This window comes from Pristis pectinata, chromosome 2 (genome assembly GCF_009764475.1).
Source record: "Pristis pectinata isolate sPriPec2 chromosome 2, sPriPec2.1.pri, whole genome shotgun sequence".
NCBI lineage: Eukaryota > Metazoa > Chordata > Chondrichthyes > Rhinopristiformes > Pristidae > Pristis > Pristis pectinata.
The window spans coordinates 1,731,007-1,754,632 of record NC_067406.1 but is presented as its reverse complement, the minus strand read 5'-3'; the positions used below and the strand labels follow the sequence as shown (position 1 = coordinate 1,754,632).

The 23,626-nt window shown below is 46.6% G+C and overlaps 1 protein-coding gene and 2 non-coding genes across 3 annotated transcripts; 1 reads left to right on the top strand and 2 right to left on the bottom strand.

Moving 5' to 3' along the window:
- Positions 1 to 814: 814 nt before the first annotated feature.
- On the bottom strand, positions 815 to 900 carry trnay-gua (transfer RNA tyrosine (anticodon GUA)). The gene is given in 2 exon segments: positions 815 to 850; positions 864 to 900. It is a non-coding gene; the product is annotated as a tRNA-Tyr (tRNA).
- Positions 901 to 1,040: 140 nt separating this feature from the next.
- LOC127579845 (uncharacterized) lies at positions 1,041 to 23,225 on the top strand. The gene is made up of 3 exons (XM_052032835.1): positions 1,041 to 1,074; positions 9,015 to 9,078; positions 21,059 to 23,225. Exons 1-3 carry the CDS (start codon positions 1,041 to 1,043, stop codon positions 22,125 to 22,127), a joined length of 1,167 nt encoding a protein of 388 aa, XP_051888795.1. The 3' UTR covers positions 22,128 to 23,225.
- Positions 1,928 to 2,000, bottom strand: trnaa-agc (transfer RNA alanine (anticodon AGC)). The gene has a single exon. It is a non-coding gene; the product is annotated as a tRNA-Ala (tRNA).
- Positions 23,226 to 23,626: the final 401 nt, after the last annotated feature.

Below are 23,626 nucleotides of genomic sequence, written 5' to 3'. Positions count from 1 at the left end.
CCACCACTTCATGCCTGCAACCAAATGCATCAACATACACGCAATCCCCCAACAAAGCAGGCAATTATCCACAAAAATGAGCTCTCACACCTCCACCACAAATATTGCTGACACACTGCACAGCACACCATCTCCACCTTGTCCTCAGCAAATATGATCATTCAACTCCGCTTTTCAACACACAACTTCCGCGGCAGCTGATGCCCATTGCTTCTGCATCTCAATCGACTTCCACCTCTTAGCATTCGCACCAAATCTAGCTACAGTCATGCAAAAAGAGGAGATGACTTCAAGCTTGTAGAAGTACACCGATCAGCGGTAGGGAACACCTAAGCAGACCAGCAGAAATGGGCTCAGAGACCTGCCAGAATGCCACAAGACGTCTCAGGCTTCATGCATAGCCTGCAACTGCGAGCTGGGGCTTCAGATTCTAGCACTCCCTGCTGGTATTTACCTACAAGCGCGGAAACTCAACTGCCTTGTCCAGGCTGCAAACTCCGACATCAAGAAAGTTATGCTTCTGCCATTGTGCTCAGCTGTCACACTGTATACTTGCCGTTGAGCTGACAATTCTGTCTTCTTCTTGCTTGCAGACCAGTCAAAGCTGAGACAGGTGCTACTGCTTCAGCAGCATACTTGAAGAAATAGCCCTCTGGAATGCTACCCTGTGCTTGGATAGACTTGGTTATCCTGTGATTTCATGTGAGTGCATTACTTCCGCTGACTTGCCTCAGCCCTGATCTGAGCAGCACTATCCCACCCGCTCGCACCCTGATACGGCAATTGGTGCTTCACCAATTAAAATAAGAGCCTCTCCTTCGAGCCGGAGTCGAACCAGCGACCTAAGGATGACTAAACTTCCACTACAGTCCTCCGCTCTACCAGCTGAGCTATCGAAGGAAAGCCAGAAATAAGATTCTCCGCGTACACTCTTTGCTCTCGACATCTTCGACTTTCCGTCCATGCTATCTGTCCACCTCCAGCAGCACGTAGACACTTGCAGCTGCCGACTCCTGCAAAGGGCTCGGGCCAGTGGCGCAATGGAGATCGCATCTGACTACGGATCAGAAGATTGTAGGTTCGACTCCTACCAGGCTCGTTGTCATGCTTTGCTCAAACATTAGCAAGCTGTGTGTGTGTGACAAAGTCCCAAACTCCCTGTTCCGGATTGGTTCTTAAAGTTCAGTTCCGCAAGCCATAAGGTGAAACGTGAGCAAGGGCTTCTTCAACAACCACCGTTGTCTGAAGATAAGATGTAGATGTAGAAAAACATAGAGAGAGTACATACGAAATCCAAATGTTCCACGATGGAACCCAAACGACACTTCAGTGTTTACTCGGTAGTGACTTCCTCACCCCGAAAAGCATCCGAACCGTGGTCGTCCACACACAAATACCTGTTTCCTTCTACAGGTCAGCAACAAAGTGAACTCCACCGGATTACTTCCAACTTCCATCCATGGATTTCAGTGGCAAACACAGTTATTGTTTCTCATCCATCGATAGGCTGGTGTCTCTCTCCCTTCTCTCTCTCTCTCCTTCTTCTTCTGACCTCTTCAACAACGTCATTACGTCCTTTATCTTCTATTGACATAAGCACGCCCCACACACACATACACACACACTCTCTGCCTGCTGCGTTCTTGCCCCCTGCTGCCCGGTCAAATGCCTTCTCCACACTTATGCTTCTTAGTCGCAGACAGACTGCTCAGATCGACACTCACGGTTGATCTCAGTGGCAACTGCCTGGTCTGCGTCCATCGTTTCTCCGCTCAAACCACGTAGACCCAGCAGGTCTCAGCCTCTGCAGAAACTGACAGGATTTGCTGCCCCTCCTCCCTCCAGCACCTTCAACATATCGAGCGACCCATCGAGCAATCTTTTGCCAAGCGGATGGCCCGACGAGCCTCTGATTCCAAAAGAGGAATGGAGAATGCGGGCATCGATCCCGCTACCTCTCGCATGCTAAGCGAGCGCTCTACCATTTGAGCTAATTCCCCACCACTTTTGCCTCTCCTACTCTTCTTCACTCTGCACCACAACCACCACTGCATGTCTGCAACCAAATGCATCAACATACACGCATTCCCCCAACAAAGCAGGCAATTATCCACAAAAATGAACTCTCACGCTTCCACCACAACTATTGCTGACACACTGCACAGCACACCATCTCCACCTTGTCCTCAGCAAATATGATCATTCAACTCCGCTTTTCAACACACAAGTCCCGCGGCAGCTAATAACTTCAAGCTTGTGCAAGTACACCGATCAGCGGGAGGGAGCACCTAAGCGGACCAGCAGAAATCAGCACAGAGTCCTGCCACAATGCCGCAAGACTTCTCCGGCTTCAAGCTTGGCCGGCAGCTGCGAGCTGGGGCTTCATATTCTCACACTCCCTGCTGGTATTTGCCTGCATGCACGGAAAGTCGACTGGGAACATTAGGGAGAAGGTTTAGAAGTAGGACCTCAAGGGTAGTATCCCAGGATTACTACCAGTGCCACGTGTCAATGATAGGAAGAAAATAAAGCTCTGGCAGATGAATGCATGGCTGAGTCACTGGTGCAGGGGGCAGGACTTCAGATTTTTGGATAATTGGGACCATTTTTGGGGGAGGCATGACCTATTCGCTAAGGATGGGTTGCACCTAAACTCCAAAGTGTCCAATTTGCTGGCAGGTATGTTTAAATTAGTTGTAGGGGAGGGTTTAAACTGATCTGGCAGGGGGATGGAAACCAGGATGTTAGGTTACAAGATGCTAAGGTAAGGGAGGAAGTTTATAGAAACGAGTCCAGTGAGGATGGCAAGAAGGACAGGCAGGTGAGAAGTCAGGATAATTGGCTGAATTATAGAAGTACAACAAATCAGGATGTTAGGATACAGAATGTTAGGATAGGGGATGAGGTATATAAGAACAAGTCTAAGATAGTATGTAGTGCAGATGGTCAGAAGGATAGACAAGTGGAAAGTCAGGATAATCAGCTGAACAATAGAAGTATAACAAAATCAATAGCAGATACCGGACTAAACGTACTATATTTAAATGCATGCGGCATTAGGAATAAAGTAGATGACCTAGTGGCACAACTACAATAATAAATACGACATTGTGGCAATCACCGAGTCATGGCTTTATGATGGATGTGACTGGGAACTGAATGTCCATGGATACACAGTGTTTAGGAAGGATAGGCGGGTGGGCAGAGGGGGAGGTGTGGCCATGATGGTTGGTAGTGATATAAAATCAATAGAAAGGAAGGACATTCGGTGAGAGGAGGTGGAATCCTTATGGGTGGAGCTAAGAAATAGTAAGGGTAAAAGGACGATAGTAGCAGTCAGATATAGGCCCCCTAATAGCGGTCAGGAAGTGGACGATAAGTTGCAGTTTGAGATAGAAAAAGCGTGCCAGAGTGACAATGCGAAGATAATTATGGGGGATTTTAACATGAAGGTGGACTGGGAAATCCAGCAAGGTGGTAGAACTCAGGAGAGTGAGTTTGTGGAACGTCTAAGGGACGTTTTTCTGGAGCAACTTGTTGAAGAGCCCACCAGGGGATCGGCTGTTTTGGATTGGGTGCTGTGTAATGAACCGGAGGTGATTAGGGAACTAAAGGTAAAGGAACCACTGGGAACCAGTGATCACAATATGATTGAGTTCAGTTTCGAGAAGGAGAAGCTGATAACTGGTGTATCGATATTTCAGTGGAACAAAGGAAATTACAGTGGTATGGGAGAGGAGTTGGCCCAAATTGATTGGAGGAGTAAGCTAGCTGGAGGCACGGCGGAGGAGAAATGGAAGGAATTTCTACAGGAAATAAGGAAAATGCAGGATAGATATATTCCAAGAAAAAAGGTTTTGAATGGAAAAAAGGCACAAATGTGGATAACGAGCGAGGTGAAGGCTAAAAAAAAAGCAAAAGGGGCGGCGTACAAAGAAGCAAAAATTAGTGGGAAAAGACTGGGAAGCTTTTAAAAACCTGCAGAGAGAAACTAAGAAGGTCATTAGGAAAGAAAAGATGAATTATGAAAGAAAGTTGGCGGATAACATTCCAAAGGATACTAAGAGTTTTTTAAATACATAAGGAGTAAAAAAGAGACACAGGTTGATATAGGACCAATTGATAACGGTGCAGGAGGTATTGTAATGGACGACAGAGTGATGGCAGAGGAATTGAATGAATATTTTGCATCGGTCTTCACCGTGGAGGACATCAGCAATGTGCGGGTTCGTCAGGAGTCTCACGAAATGGAACTGAGTTCAGTTAAGATTACTAGGGAGAAGGTGCTAGGAAAACTAAATGGGCTAAAGACTGATAAGTCTCCCGGACCAGATGAGGTGCATCCCCGGGTTCTGAAGGAGGTAGCTTTAGAGATAGCGGAGGCATTGGAGATAATTTTCCAGGAATCGATAGATTCCGGCATGGTTCCGGAGGACTGGAGTGTTGCAAATGTAGTTCCGTTGTATAAGAAAGGTGGGAGGCAGTTAAAGGAAATTACAGACCTATTAGTCTGACGTCAGTGGTGGGAAAATTATTGGAATCTATCCTCAAGGATGGGGTTATGAATACCTAGAGGCGCAAGGCAAGATAGGTCCCAGCCAACATGGTTTTGTGAAGGGAAGATCCTGCCTGACCAACCTATTGGAGTTTTTTGAAGAAATCACAGGTAGGGTGTATAAGGGAGAGGTAGTAGATGTTGTGTATTTAGACTTTCAAAAGGCCTTCGATAAGGTGCCTCCCAAGAGACTGATTAATAAGATGAGAGGTCATGGAATTACGGGAAGTATAACAGAATGGGTGGAGCATTGGCTGGTTGGCAGGAAGTAAAGAGTGGAAATAAAAGGATCTCGTTCTGGTTGGTTACCGGTTACTAGTGGTGTGCCTCAGGGGTCGGTGTTGGGACCGTTCCTTTTTACCTTGTACATCAATGATTTGGATAATGGAATAAATGGTTTCCTGGCTAAGATTGTGGATGACACTAAGATAGGTGGAGGAGTAGGGAGTATTGAGGAGATAGGAAGGTTGCAGAGGGACCTAGACAGTTTAGGAGAATGGGCAAGGAAATGGCAGATGAGATTCAATGTTGAGAAATGTGCAGTTGTATACTTTGGAAGCAGAAATAAGCAGGCAGATTATTATCTAGAAAGAGAGAAGATTGAAAGTACGGAAGTAAAAGGCACTTGGGGGTACTCGTGCAGGATAGCTTCAAGGTTAATCACCAGGTCGGATCGGTGGTAAAGAAAGCAAATGCTATGTTGGCATTCATTTCGAGAGGTATAGTGTATAAAAGTAAGGAAGTGTTGATGAGGCTCTACGGGGCACTAGTGAGGCCTCATTTGGAATATTGTGCACAGTTTTGGGCCCCACATCTTAGGAAGGATGTGCTGACGTTTGAGAGGGTTCAGAGGAGATTTACGAGGATGATTCCAGGAATGAAAGGGCTTATGTATGATGAGCGTTTGTCGGCTCTTGGACTGTACTCACTGGAGTACAGAAGAATGAGAGGGGACCTCATAGCGACGTTTAAAATGTTGATAGGCAAGGATAGAGTAGATGTGGCTAGGCTGTTTCCCTTGGTGGGTGAGTCCAGAACCAGAGGGCACAATCTTAGAATTAGAGGGTACAGTTTCAAAACAGAGATGAGGAGAAATTTCTTTAGCCAGAGGGTGGTGAATTTGTGGAACTCCTTGCTACGTACAGCAGTGGAGGCCAGATCAGTGGGGGCGTTCAAGGAGGAGATAGATAGATATCTAAATAGTCAGGGTATCAAGGGATATGGGGATAGGGCCGGAAATTGGGATGAGAATAGGTTCTTTTTCCTCCCCATTCCCCATTTCTTTTTCCCTTTTCCTTGGAGCAGACTCAATGGGCCAAATGGCCTGCTTCTGCTCCCTTGTCTTGTGATCTTGTGTAAAGGTGGGAAGATGTGCCTGAAAGCTGTGGAAGTGAGTGAGGTTCTCAATGAATACTTCTCTTCAGTATTTACCAAGGAGAGGGGTCTTGATGACAGTGTTGGTGTTAATGTTCTAGAGCATGTTGATATCAAGAGAGGATGTGTTGGAGCTGTTAGAAAATATGTCCCCAGGGCCTGATGGAATATCACCCAGGCTGCTCCGCGAGGCGAGGGAGGAGATTGCAGAACCTTTGGCTAGGATCTTTGAGTCCTCGTTGTCCACAGGAATGGTACCAGGGGATTGGAGGGTGGCAAATGTTGTCCCCCTATTCAAAAAAGGTAGTAGGGATAGTCCACGGAATTACAGACCAGTGAGCCTTACGTCTGTGGTGGGCAAGCTGTTGGAAAGGATTCTTAGAGATAGGATCTATGGGCATTTGGAGAATCATAGTCTGATCACAGAGAACCAGCATGGCTTTGGGAAGGGCAGATCATGTCACACAAGCCTGATGGTGTTCTTTGAGGATGTGACAGGACAGATTGATGAGGGTAGTGCAGTGGATGTGGTCTACATGGATTTCAGTAAGGCATTTGACAAGGTTCCACATGGTAGGCTTCTTCAGAAGGTCAGAGGGCAATGGATCCGGGGAAGCTTGGCCGTGTGGATTCAGAATTGGCTTGCCTGTAGAAAGCAGAGGGTTGTGGTGGAGGGAGCGCATTCAGATTGGAGGGCTGTGACTAGTGGTGTCCCACAGGGATCGGTTCTGGGACCTCTGCTTTTCATGATTTTTATTAATGACATGGATGAGGGGGTGGAAGGGTGGGTTGGCAAGTTTGCAGATGACACAAAGGTTGGTGGTGTTGTGAATAGTGTGGAGGATTGTCGAAGATTGCAGACGGACATTGATAGGATGCAGAGCTGGGCTGAGAAGTGGCAGATGGAGTTCAATCTGGAGAAATGTGAGGTGGTACACTTTGGAAGGACAAACTCCAAGACAAAGTTAATGGCAGGATTCTGGGCAGTGTGGAGGAGCAGAGGGATCTGGGGGTCTATATCCACAGATCACTGAAAGTTGCCTCGCAGGTGGATAGGGTAGTTCAGAAAGCTGATGGGATGTTAGCTTTCATAAGTCGTGAGATCAAGTTTAAGAGCCACGAGGTAATGATGCAGCTCTACAAAACCATACTTAGACCACACTTAGAGTACTGTGTCCAGTTCTGGTCACCTCATTATAGGAAGGATGTGCAAACATCGGAAAGGGTGCAGAGGAGATTTACCAGGATGCTGCCTGGTTTAGAGAGTATGGATTATGAGGAGAGATTAAGGCAGCTAGGGCTTTACTCTTTGGAGAGGAGGAGGATGAGGGGAGACATGATAGAGGTGTACAAAATATTGAGGAATAGATAGAGTGAACAGCCAGCGCCTCTTTCCCAGGGCACCAATGCTCAATACAAGAGGGCATGGCTTCAAAGTAATGGGTGGGAAGTTCAAGGGAGATATCAGAGGAAGGTATTTTACCCAGAGAGTGGTTGGGGCAGGGAATGCACTGCCTGGGGCGGTGGTGGAGGAGGTACATTGGTCAAATTCAAGTGATTGTTAGATAAGCATATGGAGGAATTTAAAATAGAGGGATATGTGGGAGGAAGGGATTAGATAGTCTTAGGCGAGGTTTAAAGGTCGGCACTACATTGTGGGCTGAAGGGCCTGTATTGTGCTCTACTGTTCTATGATTCTATGATTCTTACGTCTGGTGGTATATGCCCTCAGGCTCCTGTATCTTCTACTGATGGAAGAGGAGAGAAGAGAGATGTCCCAAGTGGGTGGGGTCTTTGATTATGCAGGCTTCTTCTCCAAGGCGGTGAGAAGTAAAGACAGAGTCCAAGGAGGGGAGGCTGGTGTCCTTGATGCGCTGCGCTGTGTCCACAACTCTCTGCAGTTTCTTGTGGTCCTGAGCAGAGCAGTTGCCGTACCAAGCCGTGATGCATCCGGATAGGACGCTTTCTATGGTGCATCGATAAAAGTTGGTGAGTGTCAAAGGGGATATTGCAAATTTCTTCAGCCTCCTGAGGAAGTAGAGGTGCTGGTGAGCTTTCTTGGCCATGGCATCTACGTGATTTGACCAGGACAGGCTGTTGATGATGTTCACTCTTAAGAATTTGAAGCTCTCAACCCTCTTGACCTCAGCACTGTTGATGTAGACAGGTGCATGTCCATCGCCCTGTTTCCTGAAGTCAGTGACCAGCTCTTTAGTTTTGTTGACATTGAGGGAAAGGTTGTTGTCATGACACCATTCCACTAAGCTCTCTATCTCCTTCCTGTACTCTGACATCACCGTTTGAGATAAGGCCTACAACAGTGGTATCATCTGGGGGCAGCCCGCAAGTGTCGCCACGCTTCCGGCACCAACATAGCACGCCCACAACTTCCTAACCCGTACGTCTTTGGAATGTGGGAGGAAACCAGAGCACCCGGAGGAAAACCACGCGCACATGGGGAGAATATATAAACTCCTTAAAGACAGTGGCCGGATTTGAACCCGGGTCACTGGCGCTGTAAAGCGTTATGCTAACTGCTACACTACTGTGCCTGCCCCTACACTACCCTGCCTGCCCAGGGAGTGGATCTCCAGGTTCTTCCACGGTTTCCAGTTTGGCAACACCCATAATTCCTCTTTGGCACACAGTCACCAACACACTTGCTGATAAAGTCTGTGATGGTGGTGACGTACTCATCAAGGCTGGCAGCTGGGTCTTTGAACATGGACCAGTTCACTGACTCAAAGCAGTCACATAGGAGTTCATCTGTTTCCTCAGACCAGCATTGCACAACTCTCTGTACTGGATCCTCCCGTTTCAGTTTCTGGTTGTATGCAGGGAGAAGGAGCACAGCCTGATGGTCTGATTTCCCAAAGTGAGGGCGAGGGGTGGCTCAGAAGGCATCTTTGATGGTTGTATAGCAGTGGTCAAGGGTGTTAGGGCCCTTGGTGTCCACTTTGCTTTTGTATAAATTGAAATTTGAGGTAATTCTGCAGAACTGAAATGTGACATAAACATTTAATTGTGAGGTACATCCTCACAATATTAACACAAACTAATATCTGTTAACATTCCTGCTTTCCAGATCCATTATTTCAGCACAATCCAATGGAGGCAGGTTTGCACAATGGAAATATTTCAGGATCCAGGTAACAAAGAATGCACCTTGTTTGGAGACTGGGAAAATCTGAACAACCCAAGTTCCAGATCACTCTTATTGATGAATGACAAGTCATTTTCGACACCTGATAATCGCCATGAGGGTGATCTATCAATAAATAATCAGGGTAATCAGTAAACCATAGAACCATGGAACCATACAGCACAAAACAGGCCCTTCGGCCCACCATGTTGTGCCGTCCATCAAGCCACCCTCACACTATCTAACCCTTTCCTCCTGCATATCCCTCTATCTCACACACCACCATATGCCTATCCAACAAACTCTTCAACCTGTCCAATGTATCTGCCTCCACCACCACCCCAGGCAGTGCATTCCATGCACCAACCACTCTCTGGGTGAGAAACCTCCCCCTGACATCTCCCCTGAACCTCCCACCCATAACCTTAAAGCCATGCCCTCTTGTCCTGAGCATTGGTGCCCTGGGAAGGAGGCACTGACTGTCTACTCTATCTATTCCTCTCAATATTTTATATACCTCTATCATGTCTCCTCTCATCCTCCTCCTTTCCAGTGAATAAAGCCCTAGCACCTTAAGCCTCTCCTCATATTCCATACACTCTAATCCAGGCAGCATCCTGGTAAATCTCCTCTGCACCCTCTCCAACGCCTCCACATCCTTCCTATAATGCGGCAACCAGAACTGAACACAGTACTCTAAGTGTGGTCTAACTGGAGTTTTGTAAAGCTGCATCATCACTTCACGGCTCTTAAACTCAATCCCGCGACTTATGAAAGCCAACATCCCATTGGCCTTCTTAACTGCTCTTTCCACCTGTGAGGCAACTTTCAATGAACTGTGAATATGAACCCCCAGATCCCTCTGCTCCTCTACACTGCCAAGTACCTTGCCATTTACCCTGTACTCTGCCCTGGAGTTTGTCCTTCCAAAGTGTACCACCTCACACTTCTCCAGATTGAACTCCATCTGCCACTTCTCAGCCCAGCTCTGCATCCTATCAATATCCCTCTGTAAGCTCCGACAGCCCTCCACACTATCCACAACACCGCCGATCTTAGTGTCGTCCACAAACTTACTAACCCAGCCCTCCACCCCCTCATCTAAATCATCTATAAATATCACAAAATGTATAGGTCCCAGAACCGATCTCTGCGGGACATGACTAGTCACTGTCCTCCAATCCGAGGGCACTCCCTCCACAACAACCCTCTGCTTTCTACAGGCAAGCCAATTCCTAATCAACACAGCCAAGCTTCCCTGGATCCCTTGGCCTCTGACCTTCTGAAGAAGCCTACCATGAGGAACCTTATCAAACGCCTTAGCAAATCCATATAGACCACATCCACCGCGCTCCCCACATCAATCTTCCTCGTCACCTCCTCAAAGAACTCTATCAGGCTTGTGAGGCAAGATCTTCCCTTCACAAAGCCATGCTGGCTGTCCCTAATCAGTCCATGATTCTCTAGGTGTTCATAGATCCTATCCCTTAGAATCCTTTCTAAAAGCTTACCCACCACAGACGTGAGAGTCTCCTGTCTATAATTCCCTGGACTATCCCTACTACCTTTTTTGAACAAGGGGACAACAATCGCCACCCTCCAATCCTCTGGCACCATCCCCGTGGACAACGAGGACTCAAAGATCCTTACCAGCGTTTCAACAATCTCCTCCCTCGCCTCTCGAAGCAGCCTGGGGAAAATCCCGTCAGGCTTCGGAGATTTATCTGTCTTGATATTACTTAACAACTTCAACACATCCTCTCTCTTGATATTTACAACATTGAGAACATTACCCTTACCGGCACTCCCTTCCGCATCATCAAGACCCCTCTCCTAGGTGAATACCGAAGAGAAGTATTCATTGAGAACTTCTCCCACTTCCGCCGCCTCCAGGCACATCCTCCCACCTCTGTCTTTAATCAGACGTACCTTTACCCTGGCCATCCTCCTACCCTTCACGTAGGTGAAAGAGGCCTTGGGATTTTCCTTAACCCTACTAGCCAATGCCTTTTCATGTCCCCTTCTGGGTCTCCTCAGCCCTTTCTTAAGTTCCTTCCTCACTACTCTATATTCCTCACAGGCCCTGTCTGAACCTTGCTGCTTATACCTCATGTATGCTACCTTCTTCTCCCGAACAAGTTGTTCCACCTCTCTCGTCACTCACGGTTCCATCACCACCTCACTGGGACATATTTATCCCTAACATCCTGCAGAAGCTCCCTGAACATCGACCACATCCCCATGGTACATTTCCCTTCAGAAAGGACATCCCAATTTACACTCCCAAGTTCTCTCCTTCTCGCCTCATAGTTCGCCCTTCCCCAATTTAAAATCCTCTTGTCCTCTCTGCACCTGTCCCTGTCCATGACAATTTGAAAGGTTATGCAGCAATGGTCACTGTCCCCCAAATGCTCACCCACCAATAGATCCTTCACCTGTCCCAGTTCATTTCCTAAAACTAGATCTAACATGGCATTCCCTCTAGTCGGCCTGTCGACATACTGCGTCAGGAATCCCTCCTGGACACATTTAACAAATTCTGTCCCATCTAAACCTTTGGCACTAAGCAGGTTCCAGTCTATATTTCAGAAGTTGAAATCTCCCAGTTTCACAACCCTGTTATTTTTGCTTCTCTCCAAACACTGCCTGCCAATCTGCTCCTCTATATCTCTACTGCTACCGGGGGGCCTATAGAATACTCCTAGTAGAGTAACTGCTCCTATCTTGTTCCTTAATTCCACCCATACGGACTCTAGAGATGACCCTTCTATAACATCCATCCTTTCCAATGCCGTAACAGTGTCCCTGACCAGTATCGCCACCCCTCCTCCTCTTCTCCCCACTTCCCCATCCCTCTTAAAACACCGAAAACCAGGAATATTCAATATCCACTCCTGTCCTGACGTCAGCCAAGTCTCAGTAATAGCCACAATACCATAGTCCCCCATACTTATCCAAGACCTCAGTTCATCCCCCTTATTCGTGACACTTCTTGCATTTAAGTAAACACACTTCAGTCCATCTACCTTACTACTTTTATAGCCTGTATTCTGCTTCTCCTTCCTCACAGCCTCTCTACCTGTTTGATCTAACTTTTCCCCATCCCCTTCTTCCTCTCACCTACTCCTCCGGTTCCCTTCCCCCTCACAAACTAGTTTAAACCCTCCCGAACCACCCTAGCAAACCTAGCCGCAAGGATATTGGCCCCCTTCTGGTTCGGGTGCAACCCGTCCTCTCTGTACAGGTCCCACCTTCCCGAGAAGAGATCCCAATGATCCAGAAATCTAAAACCCTCCCTCCTGCACCAACTTCTCAACCACACATTTATCTGCCACCTCCTCCTATTCCTGCCTTCACTATCATGTGGCACTGGCAGCAATCCCGAGATTGCTACCCTTGAGGTCCTGTTCCTCAATCTTCTGCCTAGCTCCCTAAACTCACTCTTCAGGACCTCATCCCCCTTCCTACCTATGTCGTGGTGCCAACATTAACCACAACTTCTGGCTGGTCTCCCTCCCACTCAAGAATCCTGTGGACCCGATCAGTGACATCCCGGAACTTGGCACGTGGGAGGCAACATACCATCCGGGATTCATGCTCACTGCCACAGAACCTCCTGTCTGTTTCCCTGACTATCGAGTCCCCTATCACTACCGCATGTCTCTTTCCCACCCTTCCCTTCTGAGCAGCAGTACCAGTCCCAGTGCCAGAGACCTGGTAACTGCAACTAGGCCCCTGCAGGTCATCCCCCTCAACAGCCTCCAAGGCCGAAAACCTGTTACTGAGGGGAACAGCCTCCGGGGTTCTCTGCTCTGTCTGTCTGCCTGCCTGACTTCTTCTTCCTCTTCCCTCCCTTGACAATCACCATTCTATCTGCCTCCTGAACCTCAGATGTACCTGCTCTAATGGGGGTGACTGTCACCTGATGGACCGTGTCTACATAACTCTCTCCCTCCCTTATGCTGCGCAGTGTTTGTAGCTGCGACTCCAGCTCATCAACTCTGAGCTGAAGTTCGTCCAGCCTCAAGCACTTACTGCAGATGTGGCCATCTTGGACCGCAGCAAGGTCCACGAGTTCCCACATCAAACGGCTGCAACACACCACCATGTCCTCCATCTGACTACCTTTCTCTTTGTTCCCTAGTTAGTCCCACCTACAAATCTATAATAGACAACAGGTAAACCTTACCTTTACCTACTTACCAGCTACTTACCCTCCTTGCCCCTTCACGCAACATGGTGATCACTATATAGCTGATACGATCAATAAAGAGAGGCCCAAGCAAATAAATAAATGAAATGTTAGAATAATCAGTAAATTGTAAGATTCATCACCAAAGGTGAGATCACATTTCTCAATGGTAAGAGTTTAGAAGAGATGGAATGACTGAAGGAGCCGATACTGATGTATTCTCTTGAGCACCAAGTGCGATATTTCCACAAACTCCCAATTGGAGCTCCGTGAAGTTCCCTGCTATTGTCCCAACTTCAGGCCCGTGCTATTGGTAGATGCCTCAGTCATAGACAGTCTTTACAAGTACAATGATGCTGAAACACAAAAAAGGACTGAGCAATCTGCAATAACCAAAACATTGTCACAGAAAGTTCATCTCAATGTTTGGTCCTTGCAATACTCAGCTCATGAACATTACCTGAACTTAGAGCATGGGTAAGTACATGGAACTACAATGTTGTGGCCATTGCAGAGACTTGGCTGTCACAAGGGCAGGAATAGCTGCTGGAAGTTATGGGGTTTAGATGTTTCAAAAGGGACAGGGAGGGAGGTAAAAGAGGTGGGGGAGTGGCTTTGCTGATCAGGGACAGTATCACAGCTGCAGAAAGGGAAGATATCACTGTGGGTGGAAGTCAGAAACAGGAAGGGAGCAATCACTGTATTGGGAGCATTCTACAGTCCCCCACAAATAGCAACAAAGACACTAAAGAACAGATTAGGAGGCAGATTTTAGAAAGGTGCAACAATAACAAGGTTGTTGTCATGGGTGATTTCAACTTCCCAAAGGTTTGGTTGCAATGGAATTTGTTAGCTTTGTCCAGGAAGGATTCCTGACACAATATGTAGACAGGCCGACTAGAGGAGAGGCCATTCTGGATCTGGTACTAGACAAAGAACCTGGTCAGGTGTCAGATCTCTCGGTGGGTGAGCATTTCGGAGACAGTGACCCCAACTCCCTGACCTTTACCCTTGACTTGGAAAGGGATAGGAGCAGACGGTATGGGAAAGTATTTAATCGAGGGAGGGGGAATTATGATGCTATTAGGCAGCAACTTGGGAGCGGAAATTGGCAGCAGATGTAGACAAGGAAATGCACAATGGAAATGTGAAGGTTGATTAGAGATCACCTACATGGGGTTCTGGAAGGTTTGTCTAAATGAGGCAGGAAAATTGATGGCAGGGTGAAGGAACCATGGTTGACAAGAGATGTGGAATATCTAGTGAAGAGGAAGAAAGAAGCTTACTTAACCTTTAGGAAGCAAGCATCAGACAGGGCCCTGGAGAGTTACAAGTTAGCCAGGAGGGAGCTTAGGAATGGACCGAGGAGAGTGAGAAGGGGGCATGAGAAGGCCTTGGTGACTAGAATTAAGGAAAACCCAAAGACGTTCTACTCATACGTGAAGAACAGAAGGATGACTAGAGTGAAGATAGGACCGATTAAGGATAGATGAGGAAACATGTGCCTGGAGTCGGAGGAGGTAGGCGATTGATAAGTCTCGAGGGGTAAACTACAGGAAGCAAGGGAAGAGATTTCTGAGCCCTTGGTGACGATCTTTGCATCCTCACTGGCCACAGGAGTAGGACCAGATGATTGGATGGTGGCAAATGTTGTTCCTTTGTTCAAGAAAGGGAGTAGGTATCACCCTGGGAATTACAGACCAGTGAGTCTTACTTCAGTGGTGGGCAAATTATTGCAAAAGATTCTTAGGGACAGGATTTATGAGCATTTGGAGAAGCATAGGCTGATTAGGGACAGTCAGCATGGCTTTGTGAGGGGCAGGTCATCCCTCACGAGCCTGATTGAGTTCTTTGAGAATGTGACAAAACACATTGATGAGGGTAGAGCAGTGGATGTTGTGCATATGGACTTTAGTAAGGCGTTTGATAAGGTTCCACATGATAGGCTCATTCAGAAAGTCGGGAGATATGGGATCCAGGGAAACTTGGCTGTGTGGTTTCGGTATTGGCTCGCCCATAGAAGGCAGAGTGTGGTTGTGGATGGAGAATATTCTGCCTTGAGGTCAGTGACCAGTGGTGTTCTGCTGGGATCTGCTCGGGGACCCCTGCTCTTTGTGATTTTTATAAATGACTTGGATGCGGAGGTGGAAGGGTGGGTTAGTAAGTTTGCAGATGGCACGAAGGTTATTGCTGTTGTGGACAGTGTAGAACATCGTCGAGGGTTACAACGGGACGTTGATAGGACGTAAAGCTGAGCTGAGAAGTGGCATACAGAGTTCAACCCAGAAAAGTGTGAAGTCATTCACTTTGGAAGGTTGAAATTGTAGACAGGATACAGTGTTAATGGCAGGATTCCTAGCCGTGTGAAGGAACAGAGGAATCTTCAGGCCCAAGTCCACAGATCCCTCAAAGTTGCCGCGCAGCTTGATAGGGTTGTTAAGAAGGCGTATGGTGTGTTGGCCTTCATTAGTTGGGGGACTGAGTTCAAGAGCCACAAGGTAATGTTGCAGCTCGATAAAACCCTGGATAGAACACACTTAGAGTATTGTGTTCAGTTCTGGCCACCTCATTATAGGAAGGATGTGAGCTTTAGAAAGGGTGCAGAGCAGATTTACCAGGATGCTACTTGGATTGGAGAGCATGTCTTATGATGTCTATTGGATAAGTACATGGGACTATGATATTGTGGCTGACGTCAGGGCAGGAATGGATATTGAATGTTCCTGGTTTTCAGTGTTTTGAAAGGGATAGGGAGGGGGGGAGAAGAGGAGGAAGGGTGCCGATACTGGTCAGGGACACGGTTACAGCTGCAGAAAGGGTAGATAATGTAGGATCCTCTCTAGAGTCAATATGGGTGGAAGTTAGGAAGAAGAAAGGGGCAGTTACCCTCCTGGGAGTATTCTATAGGCCCCCCGGTAGCAGTAGGGATACTGAGGAGCAGATTGGGTGGCAGTATTTGGAAAGATGTGAAAATAACAGGTTTATTATAAAGAGAGACTTCAACTTTCCAAATATTGATTGGCACCTACTTAGCGCCAAAGGTTTAGGTGGGGCAGAGTTTGTTAAGTGTGTCCAGGATAGATTCCTGACACAGTATGTTGACAGGCTGACTAGAGGGAATGCCATATTAGATCTAGTTTTGGTAATGAACCAGGACAGGTGGCAGATCTATCGGTGGGTGAGCATTTCGGGGACAGTGACCATTGCTCCGTAACCTTTAGAATTGTCATGGACAGGGATAGGAGCAAAGAGGACGGGAAGATATCCAATTGGGGAAAGGCGAATTATGAGACTATAAGGTGAGAACTTGGGAGTGTAAATTGGGATGACATTTTCGAAAGGAAATGTACTATGGAGATGTGGTCGATGTTCAGGGATTTTATGCAGGATGTTAGAGATAAATTTGTCCCGGTGAGGCAGAGAAGGAATGGTAGGCTGAAGGAACTGTGGGTGACGAGAGAGGTGGAACGACTAGTTAGGAAGAAGGCAGCATACATAAGGTGTAAGCAGCAAGGATCAGACAGGGCTCCTGAGGAATATAGAGTAGCAAGGAAAGAACTTAAGAAAGGGCTGAGGAGAGCGAGAAGGGGACATGAAAAGGCTTTGGCGAGTAGCGTTAAGGAGAATCACAAGCCTTTTTTCTCGTACATGAAGAGCAGAAGGATGGCTAGAGTAAAGGTAGGTCCGATTAAAGACAAAGGTGGGAGGATGTGCCTGGAAGCTGTGGAAGTGGGTGAGGTTCTCAATGAATACTTCTCTTCAGTATTCACCAAGGAGAGGGGTCTTGATGACGCTTTGGCCAGTGTAGGTGAGGATAATGTTCTAGAGTATGTAGATAAAAAGAGAGAGGATGTGTTGGAGCTGTTAGAAAATATTAGGACAGATAAGTCCCCAGGGCCTGATGGAATATTCCCCAGGCTGCTTCGTGAGGCGAGGGAGGAGATTGCTGAACCGCTGGTAAGGATCTTTGAGTCCTCGTCCACGGGGATGGTACCGGAGGATTGGAGGGTGGTGAATGTTGTCCCCTTATTTAAGAAAGGTAGTAGGGATAGTCCAGGGAATTACAGGCCGGTGAGCCTTACGTCTGTGGTGGGTAAGCTGCTAGAAAGGATTCTAAGAGATATGATCTATGAGCATTGAGAGAATCATGGACTGATTAGGGACAGCCAGCATGGCTTTGTGAAGGGAACATCTTGCCTCACAAGCCTGATAGGGTTCTTTGAGGAGGTGCCCAGAAAGATTGATGAGGGTAGTGCAGTGGATGTGGTCTATATGGATTTTAGTAAGACGTTTGATAAGATTCCACATGGTAGGCTTCTTCAGAAGGTCAGAGGCCAAGGGATCCAGGGAGGTTTGGCAGTGTGGATTCAGAATTGGCTTGCCTGTAGAAAGCAGAGGGTTGTGGTGGAGGGTGTTCATTCGGATTGGAGGGCTGTGACTAGTGGTGTCCCACAGGGATCGGTTCTGGGACCTGCACTTTTTGTGATATTTATTAATGACTTAGATGAGGGGGTGGAAGGGTGGGTTAGCAAGTTTGCAGATGACACAAAGATCGGTGGTGTTGTGGATAGTGTGGAGGGCTGTCGAAGCTTGCAGAGGGATATTGATAGGATGCAGAGCTGGTCTGACAAGTGGCAGATGGAGTTCAATCCAGAGAAGTGTGAGGTACTACACTTTGGAAGGACAAACTCCAAGGAGGAGTACAAGGTAAACGGCAGGATTCTGGGCAGTGTGGAGGAGCAGAGGGATCTAGGGGTTCATATCCACAATTCACTGAAAGTTGCTTCACAGGTAGATACGGTAGTTTTGAAAGCATATGGGATGTTGGCTTTCATAAGTCAAGGGATCGAGCTTAAGAGCCACGAAGTGATGATGCAGCTTTACAAAACTCTGGTTAGGCCACACAGAGTACTGTGTCCAGTTCTGGTCACCTCATTATAGGAAGGATGTGGAGGCACTGGAAAGGGTGCAGAGGAGATTTACCAGGATGCTGCCTGGATTAGAGAGTATGGATTACAAGGAGAGACTAAAGGAGCTAGGGCTGTTCTCATTGGAGAGAAGGATGATGAGGGGAGACATGATAGAGGTATTCAAGATATTGAGAGGAATAGATAGAGCGGACAGCCAGCGCCTCTTTCCCCGGTCGCCAATGCTCAAAACAAGAGGACATGGCTTTAATGGGTGGGAAGTTCAAGGGTGATGTCAGAGGGAGGTTTTTCACCCAGAGAGTGGTTGGTGCATGGAATGCGCTGCCTGGGGTGGTGGTGGAGGCTGATACATTGGACAAGTTCAAGAGATTGTTAGATAAGCATATGGAGGAATTTAAGATAGAGGGGTATGTGGAAGGAAGGGGTTAGATAGTCTTAGGTGTGGTTTGAAAGGCGGCACAACATGGTGGGCCGAAGGGCCTGTATCGTCTTGTATTGTTCTATGGTTGTATGGTTCTAGGATAGGTTGAGTGAGCTAGGGCTTTTCTCTTTGGGACAAAGGAAGATGAGAGGTGACCTGATGGAGGTGTACAAGATGACACGAGGCATAGATCAAGTGGACAGCCAGTGACTTTTTCCCAGGGTGGAAATAGCTAACATGAGGGGGCATAATTTTAAGGTGATTGGAGAAAAGTACAGGGAGTTATCAGAGGTAAGCTTTTTACACAGAGAGCGTTGGGGTGCAGAATGCACTGCCAGGAGTGCTGGTAGAGGCAGTGACATTAGGGACATTTAAGAGACTCTTAGATATGCTCATGGATGACAGAAAAATGGAGACGTATGTCGGAGGGAATGATTAGATTGATCTTAGAGTAGGTTAAACGGTCAGCACGGCATCGTGGGCCGAAAGGCCTGTATTGTGCTGTAATGTTCTATTGGTGTCCTGAGATCTCAGTATCCTAGTGAAATCTCCTGCTCTGGAATACATGGATGGGGTGCACTACTAATTTCTGGGTGGTGCTGACAGGACAGATCTGAGCACATCACAAAACAGGTCAGGTGATGACTGTGATTAAATAGATCTTTGTACTTCCATGAAAAAACTGTTTTTCTAATTTAGGCCCACATTTCTTCAGTGCTGATTATCCTCACTGCTCCATGCCCGAAACTTCTGTGCACAATTCCCTGGAACGTTTATTGTGAGGCATACATAAAAAAATAAACTGTGAAAGTGTAAAGTTTTGTTAAAATGTTTAAAGTAAAAACTACCAGGGTGTAAATGCCATGAAAATTAGCTTTATGCAGCAGCAGGGCAGTATATTACAAGAACAAACTCAAGTTAACATAAACTTAAATTAACATAAATTATACACAACTTACACAACAAAATAAGAAATCTTTATTAGTCATATGTACATCAAAACACAGTGAAATACAACTTTTGTGTAGAGTGTTTTGGGGCAGCCCGCAAGTGTCGCCACGCTTCCGGCACCAACATAGCACGCCCACAACTTCCTAACCCGTACGTCTTTGGAATGTGGGAGGAAACTGGAGCACCCAGAGGAAACCCACGCAGACACGGGGAGAACAAGAGGACATGGCTTTAGGGTGAAAGGGGAAAGGTTTAGGGGGAAAATTAGAGGGAACTTCTTCACTCAAAGAGTGGTGGGAGTGTAGAATGGGCTGCCATCTGATGTGGTAAATGCAGGCTCGCTCTTAACTTTTAAGAGTAAATTGGATAGATACATGGATGAGAGAGGTCTGGAGGGGTATGGGCTGGGGGTAAGTAAATGGGTCTAGCAGAATAATGTTTCGGCACAGACTAGAAGGGCCGAATGGCCTTATTTCTGTGCTGTAGTTTTCTACAGTTTTTCTATGGTTTTTCTTAATGTACAAACTCCTTACAGACAGCGGCCGGAATTGAACACAGGTCGCTGGCGCTGTAATAGCGTCACGCTAACCGCTACACTACCATGTCTGAACATAACGACAGTATAAATATAATGTGCCTAAACATAATGACATGATAAACATAACTACAGTAGAGCAAGTGCAGTGGTTCTGTTCTGTGAACACCATCATTTGATGCCCATTGCGATTATGGAAGGAGCAAAGACAGTAAAACTGCAATTGCTGAAAAGATTCAGACTCTGGTTCAGTTATCTCACAAATGGACTGCCGGGCCCTTAGGTTTAATTACTTTATACATTCTAACATGATTCTAATGCTTTTGAGTTCTCTGCAAGGAGTACTATAAATTGGTAGGTTTTTGTGCTTACAGACAGGAAACTCAGTCCAGAATATTGTTGGTTCTGCAGGTATGTAACGAATGAATGTAGCTTTGCTTTCTCCATCTCCATCCTCCTGGCTGGTCACTGCCCCACACCCTCCCTCCATCCCACCTCAAATCCAAATGACAACCATTTAATTTAACCACCCTGCTTTCACAAGTCCAGGTTAACCTTGGTCACACTCACAAGGGTCACCAGCACGAGCGCAGTCTGCACGAACGGTCACACTGACCATGCACCATCAATACTTCAGACAGTTCACCAAAAACAATGACTTCAGTGAGTTGGGCTCAGTTACAAACAGAGCAGGACTGTCACCTGATGCACTGAGAAAGAACTATGGGAACACATTGGCTCTGAACTCTCATTATTTCACTTTTGAATGACCAGTTTAACCTGTTTATGAAGTGTTCTCTTCAGATGTGTGCAGGATCACAGCTCAGTTCCAGCATTAACCTTCGTTGTATCTGTTTTCACAGAACTTACATCTTGATAAAGTGTAGTTTCTGTCATTGTAATTCTAAGAATGTGCACCATTGCAAAAATGAGAGAAAATTAATTTTTTATTCTTAACAGGGACCGATATGAACTGGAAATGAGAACAGACACCATACAACACTTTGTAAATGAGTTTCCTAAGTGGGAATGTCGAATGACCAGACATATACGTCAGCTACAAGAGATTGCAAACAGTATTGATCGGTGTCACAAAGGGGCAACAATTGCGAATGTCACAGGGTCATCTGCAGGTGCTGCAGGTGGTGCACTAACTCTTGCAGGAATAATTGCTGCTCCTTTCACAGCAGGCGTGTCCTTGGTGCTCACTGCTGTGGGAGCGAGCATAGGTGGAGCTGGTGCTGTCACTAACTTGACAGCTGGCATCACCGAACATGTTAAGCGGTCAAAGAAGCAAAAAAAAGTAGATGAGATCATAAGACAATATAACAGAGATCAGAAGGAAATGTCAGAACACTTAAAAGACATCTGTAATGACCTCCAGTTCTTGAGTCACCTCGGTGAGGGAGAAATTACAGAATGTGATTATAATGAAGACACAATGAGAGATTTTCAAGCCATCATCAAACCAAAGGAAATTTGCAATAAATGTAGGGCAAAATATTTGCCCGAAGCTAAAGGCAGATTGCATTTACAAGGGGTTCGGAAGGCAATAAAAGTCTTCGATGAATGCAGGAAAATGGATTTACCTGAAGTTAAAGCTGCATTGCAATCTCGTTCCATCGTCATGAAAATAACTGATGTGACAGCAGCAGTTATGGCCAAACAAGTATTAAGGAAAACTCCTGGCCTAAAAGAACTAGCTAAGAAATTGACATCACTGAGTCACAATGTTCGAAGCACACAGTATGCACTGGAAACTAGAAATGTGGAACGCCTGCTTTGGAGAACTCCTCTGGCTTTGTCCAAAACTACAAGAGTTCTTTCAGGAGTTCTGGGAGCATTCTTTGTAGCGTGGGACATCTACTCTATTGCAAAGGACTCCATTGAGCTTCACAAAGGAAGTAAAACTGAAGTAGCTAAAAAGATACGAGATGAAGCTCAGAAGATAGAGGATGCATTAAAACTCTACGGGGATATCTGCCAATTTCTAAAAAGGTTCTTGAGAGAAACTGGGTTAAGGCATTAATGAAGTCTCGAGGACTGAGTAGAAAAGGGATGAAAAAGTATCCATTTTCACACGGCCAAGTTCTAATTGTGAGATTATGCTACTTGTTCTGGAATCTCTCACCAGTGTTAAAACTCTCTTTGTAGCTATCCTATCAAACCACTTTATCATGTACAGAACTGCATGACAGACAGAGGGCAGTGGTGGAAGGGTGCTATTCTGGCTGGAGGCCTGTGACCTGTGGTGTTCCGCAAGGATCAGTGCTGGGACCTCTGTTGTTTGCTACATATATAAATGACTTGGATGAAAATGTAGATGGGCTGGTTAGTAAGTTTGCAGACAACACCAACATTGGTGGAGTTGCGGAGAGTGAAGTAGGTCGTCAAAGGATACAGCAGGATATAGATCAGTTACAGTTATCGGCAGAGAGATGGCAGATAGAGTTTAATCTGGGCAAGTGTGAGGTGTTGCACTTTGGGAGGTCAAATGTAAGGGGAAAGTATACAGTTAATGGCAGGACCCTTAAGAGCATTGATGTACAGAGGGATCTCGGGATCTCAGTCTGTATTTCCCTGAAAATGGCAACGCAAGTACTTAGAGTGGTAAAGAAGGCATATGGCGTGCTTTCCTTAGGGCCACAGAGCCTAAGAGTCAGGAAGTCATGGTGCAGCTGTTTAAAACTTTGGTTAGGCCACACTTAAGAGTATTGCGGGCAGTTGTGATCCCTCCATTACAGAAAGGATGTGGAGGTTTTGGAGAGGGTGCAGAAGAGGTTTACCAAGATGCTACCTGGATTAGATGCAGCGGATGCCATCTCCATGGGCCTACAATCAGCTCTGGAGCATCTGGACAGTAAAGACACTTATGTTAGACTATTGTTTACTGACTACAGCTCTGCCTTCAATACAATAATCCCAAGCAAGCTTGTCACCAAACTCCGAGACCTAGGACTCAACACCTCCCTCTATAACTGGATCCTTGACTTTCTAACAAACAGACTGCAATCAGTGAGGATAGGCAGCAATACCTCCAGCACGATTATTCTCAACACTGGTGCCCCACAAGGCTGCGTCCTCAGCTCTCCACTCTACTCCTGATACACTCATGACTGTGTGGCCAGATTCTACTTTAACTCCATCTACAAGTTTACAGATGATACCACCGTTGTAGGCTGTACCTCAAACAGCGATAAATCGAAGTACAGGAAGGAGATAGAGAGCTTAGTGGAATGGTGTCATGACAACTACCTTTCCCTCAATGTCAACAAAACTAAGGAGCTGGTCACTGACTTCAGTAAAGGGGGCGGTGTACATGCACCTGTCTACATCAATGGTGCTGAGGTCGAGAGGGTTGAGAGCTTCAAGTTCCTGGGAGTGGACATCATCAACAGCCTGTCCTGGTCAAATCACATAGATGCCACAGCCAAGAAAGCTCACCAGTGCCTCTACTTCCTCAGGAGGCTAAAGAAATTTGGTTTGTCCCCTTTGACTCTCACCAACTTTTACCGATGCACCATAGAA